Raw genomic sequence first — 8,491 nt, forward strand, 5'->3', positions numbered from 1 at the left:
TTTCTAAGGACACAAATAAACTTACTTGGGTTTAGGCAGCAGAAACAAACATGGAAAAAGCTTTGATTAGTTTATTTGCGCGCTCTTAAATCAAAATTTAAGCAAAAAACTTTTAACAATACGGGCGTTTTCGGTTGCATTTCTTATAGAATCACTCTCTCAGGCTCTCATGTTTGGTTTGAACCGTACTAATCTGGATGTGAGAAAGAGAAAAAAAAAAAAAAAAACAAAGCATTTTTCCAGAGTGTAATCTTGTCACATAGACACGAGATGCCAATGGGAACCCAACACAAATCCAAGTTTTGAAAACTTAAATATATATTTTTTAAATTAAAAAAAAATGATAAAAACACAGGTCCAACCTTTGAGATATTTACGAATACAAATGCCTTGCTTCAAAAGTAATATGTGTTTTATAAAAAGGGCAAAAATCAGGAATGTTGTGTAATAGCGCGTGTCTATGTTCGTCCCTTAAAAAAGTTGATGGAGTACGGTTTACTCACTAACCAGGGTGGGTTGAGGTCTGGTAAATAAACGTCTGTGTGGGCTCGGCGAGAAGAAGAGAGAGAGAAGAGAGGGTTTAAAATTCGTTTGCTTTTTGGTTGCGGAGATGAATTATTTAAGAGAGGATTCCTTGAGTGCTGAGAGAGAGGAAAAAGCGCCCGTTTTCAAGCTCTTCTCTCCTCCCTTTTCATTTCTTTAATCTCACTTCCTTTTTCGGCTCTTCTCTCCTCTCCTTTTCCTTCCCCTGAGAATCACTGTTCCATCGCTCTTTCTCTCCTCTTTCCTTCCATCAGTGAGAGCGACGAGAGAAGAAAGAGGCGAAAAGAATCTCGGCCGCCGGATTTCAATTTTCGGGATGGATTCCGGTAGAGTCGCCGCCGCCTTCGCTGCTCTCGCGCTCGTTTATTTGCCGTCTCCTTTCTTCCGGCTTCTCTGCGAACTCTAGCGGGACGTTCTTGTTTTTTGGCGATTTCTCTTCCTTTTCGGCCGAAGGATCCGGCAATTGGGGTTGAGAGCTTCGGTTGTTTCGTCCCAGAGAGAGGTTTTGGGTATTGGGTTTGATGGGTGATGGTCGACATATGGTAGTTTCGGGTGGCAGTCTGCGGTTTCCGGCGAGGGGTCTGCTGGCGGGATCCGGGTTGTCCTAGCTAGGGTTTTCCGGCATATTATCTCGAGGTTCTGCAGGTGATGGGTTCGGAGCTCTGCGAGATGAATGAGATGTGAGATCGGGAGATTTGGGCTCTTTGACGTTGGATTTCACCAGTAAAGATCGAGTTTTGGGGGAGAGAGATCGGGAAAGTGTTCGGATTCCTGCCTTGGGTATTGGTAAAGGTACGGCTCCCTGCAGATCTATGCTACTTTTCGGTTTATTCGTCTTGCCCCTCTTTTCTGAACGGATGGTGATACTTGGAAACCCTATTTTTTTTGGATGGGCAAGCGGATAGAAGTGGATTTTTCTTTTTTCTGTTTTGATGCTTGGGAATCACTATGCAAACTCTGGTTTTACGCTGTCATGGTTTTTAGAGTTTTGGGCAATTTGCTTGCCGTGGATTACTTCTGTGCGTTTTGGGGCAAAAATTCTAGGCTAACCAAATGATTTGTTTTGGCGAATTAGTTCTTCTTTGTCGTCGTTGTCTTCCCCTTCCCTATGTTTACTTGTTGAAATTAATTGCGGAACCTTAGTAACCGAGAGATCGGTTATGTGCTGTGCATTCCTTCTTCTTCTTCTTCTTGATCTACTGATTGTTTTCTGTTTTACTTGTTACCTTTGGTTTGGATAAGGGTAAAGAGAATACTGAATTCTGAGTCTGAGCGTTCTATTTTTGTTTTCTAATTTTTATACTCTCTCTCTATCTCCGCCTGGGTTTTGGATTATGTTAACGGAGAATACGCTAGTTTGTGTATTTATATGCAATTTGCGTATTATGCATCGATTTGGATTCAACTTAGGCACAAATCGTGTAACAAAGCTCTGGATATGCATACATTTGTGTTATTTGATGAAGAATATCTTCTTTATTTGGCTTAAATATACATTTTTTAATTTACTTGGGTTTGAATTTGATAGATATAATGATAAACTGATAGGGTTTCCCTTTTTCCTTTCTCGCCTTGGATTCTGGGTGCAATAATAGAGTGAATTAGGGCGTGATTGTTTGGGGCTTGTGGAAATGGAAGGAGAGGTAGGTCCACAAGTTGCTGGTCAGGTGTTCATCCATCAGGCAATTCCCACGTTGTTCCATGATGCAGCTGCTATGGCCAAGAAGCGGGATTTGCCCTGGGCTAACACTGGTTGCCACCAAACACAACATCTGCCTTCGAACGTTGTTGGTTACCCAGGTTCATCGGCTAACTGGAACCCGAAAGCTTGGGGTTGGGACAGCGTCATGTTTGTTGCGAAGCCAGTTGGGAATGAGCATCAGAGACCTGTGTCTGCTGAGGAATTGGCCAACAAGGGGAGGGACCATGAGAATCTCAAGCAGCTGGGGTTGAGGAAGAATGCAGATGAGGACGAGGATGCAGAAGACCTCACACTGAAGCTGGGTGCTGGGTTTTACTCAGTGGTTGATGATTCTGCGGGAAGACCAAACAAACGGGTTCGTTCAGGTTCACCCAGCAGCAGTTACCCTACGTGTCAAGTGGATGATTGTAAAGCTGATCTATCAAATGCTAAAGATTATCATCGGCGTCACAAAGTTTGTGAGGTTCACAGTAAAACCACCAAATCATTGGTTGGTAAGCAGATGCAGAGGTTCTGCCAACAGTGTAGCAGGTAGAATCGGTGAAACTATTTATTCATTTTCTGGTTTCTTAGATTCTGGCATTTGTGATCAAGATTGTTTGTGGCATATTTGTCTATGCAGGTTTCATCCACTTCAGGAGTTTGACGAGGGGAAGAGGAGCTGTAGGCGTAGGCTAGCGGGGCATAACAGACGCAGAAGAAAGACCCAGCAAGAAGATGTTTCATCAGGGCCGCTGCTATCAGGGGGAAGGGAAAATGGTAGCAGTGGGAACTTGGACCTTGTTAATTTGCTCGCCGTTTTAGCTCGTCTGCAAGGTGCAAAGGATTAATCATAACCTTTTTCTTCCCTTTTTATTCATGTTCCAAATAAGAGAGAGAGAGAGAGAGAGAGAGAGAGAGAGAGAGAGAGAGAGAGAGAGAGAGAGAGGTTCATCCCTGTCACTCTCAATCCATGCTATATTATTGTGTTTTCCTTTACATATGTGTCCATGGATATCTGTATGTTTGTAACAATATCTTTCTAACTGAAGAAAAGAGTAGAGTGATCTATGTGATCTGTTGTTCCTTTGGAAAAACTTTCCATCTCCTGTATAATGTCTTTTGGGTGGTCCCCTGCATGCTACTTGCTTTCTTGCATGTGTGTGTTAGTTGTGAAAATGGTACATCACATTGACACAAGAATTTTGTCATCTCAGGGAATAATGCTGATAAAACTAGCAATGACCTGCCAGTGCCTGATAAAGACCATTTTCTTCAGATTCTTAGTAAAATAAATTCCTTGCCGACTCCTGGCAAGAACATTGGTAGGTTTCCTGTACCAGGGAACATAGATCTGAATGTTAAACAGCTTCCACATTCTTCAGAACATGCATCCAAAGCTAATGGGAGCCAAGCTTCTACGCCCTCAGACTTTGTAGCTATCCTCTCTGCTGCAGTGGCAGCATCCTCTCCTGGATCTCAGTTTCCATTGAATGACAATAACAATCTTGGTACTGATGATAACAGGCAGCAGGATTATCCCATGACAAGGTTAAACTTTCAGAATCAGACGCATGTTTCCAAATTGAAGAATAATTCTGGCATGTCCCATCCTTCTGCTGGATTAGAAGAAAGCAAGTCATTTCTTTCACCTGATGTTTCAGAGCGTCCTGTCCGACCTTCTCGACCAATTGTTCCATTGCAGCTCTTTATTTCCTCTCCAGAAGATGATAGTTCTTCTAGAAGGGGTTCAAGTACTAAGTATTTTTCATCTGATAGCAGTAATCCAATTGAGGAGAGGTCCCCTTCATCTTCTCCTGTAGTGCAAAAGCTATTTCCTTTGCAGTCTGCAGCGGAAATGACAAAGCTTGAGAAGATGTTCAATTTTGGAGATAATAGCTCGACAGTGGAGACTTGTCAGAGAAATAGCTGGAGTTCGCCTCTGAATCTCTTTAAAGGTGTAAATGGAAGAACCGAAAATGGAGTTGACCCTGGTTTAGCTCGTAGGGGACAGGGATCAAGTTCACCAGTCAGGCAACAAGGCTACACGTCTTCATCTGGGTCTGATCATTCCCCATCTAGTTCAAATTCTGACCCACAGGTATGCTCTGTAATCTTCTTTTGATTCGCGGATGTACTTCTTGATATGTGCCTTGTTTCAAAGTAATTTGGGTGTTATCTGCTACTGAAACATGATAGATGTATTCGTCTAACGACTCTAACCTGTTAATAGGATCGAACGGGGCGAATAATCTTTAAGCTATTTGACAAGGACCCTAGTGATTTCCCTCATGCCCTTCGGCGACAGGTGAGTTCTTTGGAGAGGAAAGGTTGGGGGAATTCAATTATATATTCTCATTTTCATGACCGATATCTGATTGTCGGTTTCAGATATTGGATTGGCTTTCCCAGTGTCCATCAGAAATGGAGAGCTATATAAGGCCAGGTTGTGTGGTTCTCACTGTTTATTTATCAATGCCTTGCCTTGCTTGGTGTAAGGTATGTTTGTTCCTCTTGATTGTGAATCAGACTTTTTCTGGTGTTACTTCAGACATTTTCTTCGTTTATATTCTTTAATAAATAATTTGAATGATTTGTGTTGGGCTTGCAGTTTCATGAAGATCTTTGGGAGCATGTCAATGCACTTGTCCAGAGCACTGACTCAGACTTTTGGAGAACTGGTCGTTTTCTTGTTCACACTGACAGGCAGTTGGCAACTCATAAAGATGGTTGGTGCAAGTTATAATGCGAGTACACTGGATTGATGAGTGCGACACTCTTCTCACATTTGATTTTTGTGCCAATAATCCCTCAGGGAAAATCAGGCTGTGGAAGTCTTGGAGAGCATCGAATGCTCCTGAACTCATCTATGCGTCTCCACTGGCAGTATTAAGCGGGCAGGAGGCCTCCATCACTTTAATGGGTCGAAATTTGAGAGGTTCTGGCACCAGGTAATTGGCAACCTTTAGCTTTCAAGTTACAAACTACTCTTTATTTAATATGAAATTGGTCGAAAACTACAAATTGGATTTTTTGTAGAATTCACTGCACGTATATGGGTGGATACACTTCTGCAGAAGTTCCTGAAAGTTCTTCCACAGGAAGTGATGATGAGTTTAGTACCATAAGTTTTAGATTTCCTGGTGGAACATCCACTTTAATGGGCCGATGCTTTATTGAGGTAATTTCTGCTTCTTGAGTGTTTTCATGAGAATATGTTGCTATAGAAAAATTTTAAATACATTGTTTGTATTTGCATGTTCACAGATTCCTTGTGTTGTATGTGAAAGTGCAGGTTGAGAATGGCTTCAAAGGGAACAACTTCCCTGTCATAATTGCTGATGCAGAGATATGCAAGGAATTGAGAAGTCTTGAACCTGAGTTGGAGCAAGCTACCAGGCGATCGAATGTGATCCCAGATGATCAAATGCAGGGTGGTCGACAATCAAGCTGTAGGGAAGACATTCTTCACTTCCTTAATGAGCTTGGATGGTTGTTCCAGAGAAAAAGCAATCATGCAAGTTCCACCAACGCCGACTTTTCCTGTAATCGTTTCAAGCATCTCCTGGTTTTCTGTGTTGAGAGGGACTGGACTACATTAGTCAAGACACTCCTTGACATTCTCTTGGAGATAAATCTGGAAAAGGATGGAGTCATGAAGGAATTGATGCAAATGTTGTCCGAGATTCAACTACTCAACCGGGCAGTGAAGAGGAGGTGCGTCAAAATGGTTAAGTTGCTTCTGCATTATCGCAGATTCCGAGGCTCGGATTCTTCTATGGACTACCTTTTTGTTCCCAACTCAACCGGACCTGGTGGCATCACCCCTCTGCATCTTGCAGCCTGTGCTGGAGGCTGTGAAGATGTGGTTGATGCACTTACCAACGATCCACAAAATGTAAGCATGATAACTGCAAAGGATCATTTTGGTTGTCAGTCTTGATCTGATCTTAGCGTTGTTTCTTATTTCATTTTGTCTGTGTCGTTAGATTGGGTTGAATGCGTGGACTTCAGCACTAGATGCAAGTGGGCTTTCTCCTTATGGCTATGCTCTGATGAAAAATCACCATTCTTACAACAAGCTAGTGCAGAGGAAACACATGGACAAGGCAAATGGGCAGGTTTCCATTACAGTTGCGAGCTTGGAGATATCACCAATGGATGAATCATGGATTGCACCAGACTCTGAAGGATTGAAGCCTTCGTCATCTCAGAAGTCCTGCACACGCTGCTCGATTGCAGCCTCAAGAAGACCAGGTAGATTGTCTGGTGGAAGGGGGTTCCTTCACAGGCCGTACCTCCACTCAGTGCTTGCCATTGCTGCAGTCTGTGTGTGTGTATGCATTCTCTGCAGGGGCCGCCCCCAGTTGGGGACAGTCGAGCCCTTCAAGTGGGAGAACATATCATATGGTTGGCTGTGACTGCAGTAAAAGGAAACATGGGCTACTCCAGCTCCTTGGTGTGCATGATAAGTTAACAGGAGAATATCTCCATGTTAATGTTACTTCCCCAATGAGACCCAATCCGAATGAGTGGTTTTGAAGGTATCGAACCAATCAGGAAAGCGGTATTGTGTGGTAATCTCAAATTGGGGGTGATGTGCTCATCCACTGATTTGGGCAAGAACAGTAGGGAGGAGGGGACTTTTTATATTTTTTTTATGTATCTTTGGGTTTTGGAGGTTACCTCAGAGGAGAGAACAATCAGTCAGCAGCCAGCATTGGGTTCCAAGCAAAAGCTTCAAAGCGAGAGCTTTAAGAGCAAGAACTGGGATGAGAGAGGGAGAGTGGTACAGTCTCCCTTGGTGTCTATTAATCTGAAGATTGACGGTTGTGGTGACCTCTCTGACCTTTTTTTTTTTTCTTAAATTTATTTTCATTGTAAGATTGATATGTGAAAGGGGTATAGTATAAAAATAAACGTCGGCGGGAAAAATAATGAGCATGAATGTGGCTGTTTTCTGCTGCTCTTTTATGAGAATGTACTGGGTGATGTGATTTTAAGCCACTTTTGTATCTTTAAATAAGGTTTCGTTGGGAGAGTGGAGCCAAGCTGGTCCGGGGGGTGGGGTGGCTGCAGGGTGCAGTAGTGGGGCCCCACACGATGAAGCCAGTCGCGGCCCTCCTGTTTCTGAAAGGACAACACCGTGTGGCTGTTTCTTAGGTACAGACTCCCGATTAGGGGTGGCAAAATCTAACACGCTTCTTAGCCGGGTTTGGCTTGAACGGGTTTGTGTCATAAGCGGGTTGACCTGCCTAACCCGCTTATCAAACGGGTCGGGTTCGTGTTAGGGGTATGCCAAACGGGTTAGGTGGGTCGGTCAATCCGTTTATACGAACCCGTATGGTCCATTCTCAAATGCCCACCGCTACCCATCACCACACACACTCTCCTACCCGCCTCCGCCACCCTCTTCCGTCGGCAATGCCTCCTGCATTGGCAACCCATCTGTCCCTCTCCCTCCACCGATGCTCGCTGCTGTCCCACATCAAGCAAGCCCATGCTCAGATCGTTACCTCCGGCCTTGCCGGTGTCATCGCTGCCTGCTCGCTCTCACCCTCCTTGCCGGACTACACCCTGGCCATCTTCCACCGCAACCCTGACACCTTCGCCTGGAACATGCTCATCTGGGGCTTTGCTGAACGTGGGGACCCTCTCCGAGGGGTCGCCCTCTATGCCCAATTCGTCTCCTGTGGTGTCTCCCCGAATAATTACACCTTTCCTTTCGTCCTCAAGGCCTGCATGTGCACCCCTGCCTTGCCGAAAGGTGAGCAGATCCACGGGCACATTGGAAAGCTCGGGTTTGTCGCCGACGTCTTCGTCGCGAACGCTTTGATCCATTTCTACGGTTGTTGTGGGAGATTCCGATCTGCTCAGCAAGTGTTTGACGAAATGCCTCAACGAGATGTGGTTTCTTGAAACGCTTTGCTTGGGGTTTATCATTTATGTTTGCGACGGTCAGATCGAACCTGCAACATGCCGTGTTGTGTAATCATGTCGGGTTGAGCCGACCCGTTTATTAAACGGGTTAACCATGTCAGGTCGGGTTAACCGTTTAATAAATGGGTCGGGTTTGCCACATCCGACCCGTTTAATAAACGGGTCGGGTTTGTATTGAGGTGTTCTGACCCGCCGACCCAACACGATTGCCACCCCTACTCTCGATGGGAGCGATGCCCTTAGTGGGGTTGTGTTTACTAAAATGCCCTGTGATGCTGTTGCCGGAACTCGGTGCATTTCGTGAATGGGATTTCGGTAATTCTGCTG

The 8,491-nt window shown here is 44.6% G+C and overlaps 2 protein-coding genes across 3 annotated transcripts; both read left to right on the forward strand.

Moving 5' to 3' along the window:
• Positions 1-1,195: 1,195 nt before the first annotated feature.
• LOC149815926 (squamosa promoter-binding-like protein 14) lies at positions 1,196-7,159 on the forward strand. 2 transcript variants are annotated; one of them, XM_089989321.1, is made up of 11 exons: positions 1,196-1,335; positions 2,139-2,776; positions 2,868-3,061; positions 3,442-4,325; positions 4,458-4,532; positions 4,616-4,723; positions 4,836-4,953; positions 5,040-5,175; positions 5,264-5,405; positions 5,520-6,122; positions 6,214-7,159. In XM_089989321.1, exons 2-11 carry the CDS (start codon positions 2,175-2,177, stop codon positions 6,643-6,645), a joined length of 3,294 nt encoding a protein of 1,097 aa, XP_089845447.1. In that variant the 5' UTR covers positions 1,196-1,335; positions 2,139-2,174; the 3' UTR covers positions 6,646-7,159. The 2 variants fall into 2 exon arrangements, with proteins under 2 accessions (XP_089845447.1, XP_089845448.1); XM_089989322.1 differs by having other exon boundaries at positions 1,229-1,335; positions 2,092-2,776.
• A 489-nt stretch (positions 7,160-7,648) lies between these two features.
• Positions 7,649-8,143, forward strand: LOC149815927 (pentatricopeptide repeat-containing protein At1g08070, chloroplastic-like). Its single transcript, XM_089990652.1, has one exon. The coding sequence runs from the start codon at positions 7,649-7,651 to the stop codon at positions 8,141-8,143; it is 495 nt and encodes a 164-aa protein (XP_089846778.1).
• Positions 8,144-8,491: the final 348 nt, after the last annotated feature.

This window comes from Nuphar pumila, chromosome 15 (assembly GCF_984573655.1).
Source record: "Nuphar pumila chromosome 15, dmNupPumi1.hap1.1, whole genome shotgun sequence".
Classification (NCBI taxonomy): Eukaryota; Viridiplantae; Streptophyta; class Magnoliopsida; order Nymphaeales; family Nymphaeaceae; genus Nuphar; species Nuphar pumila.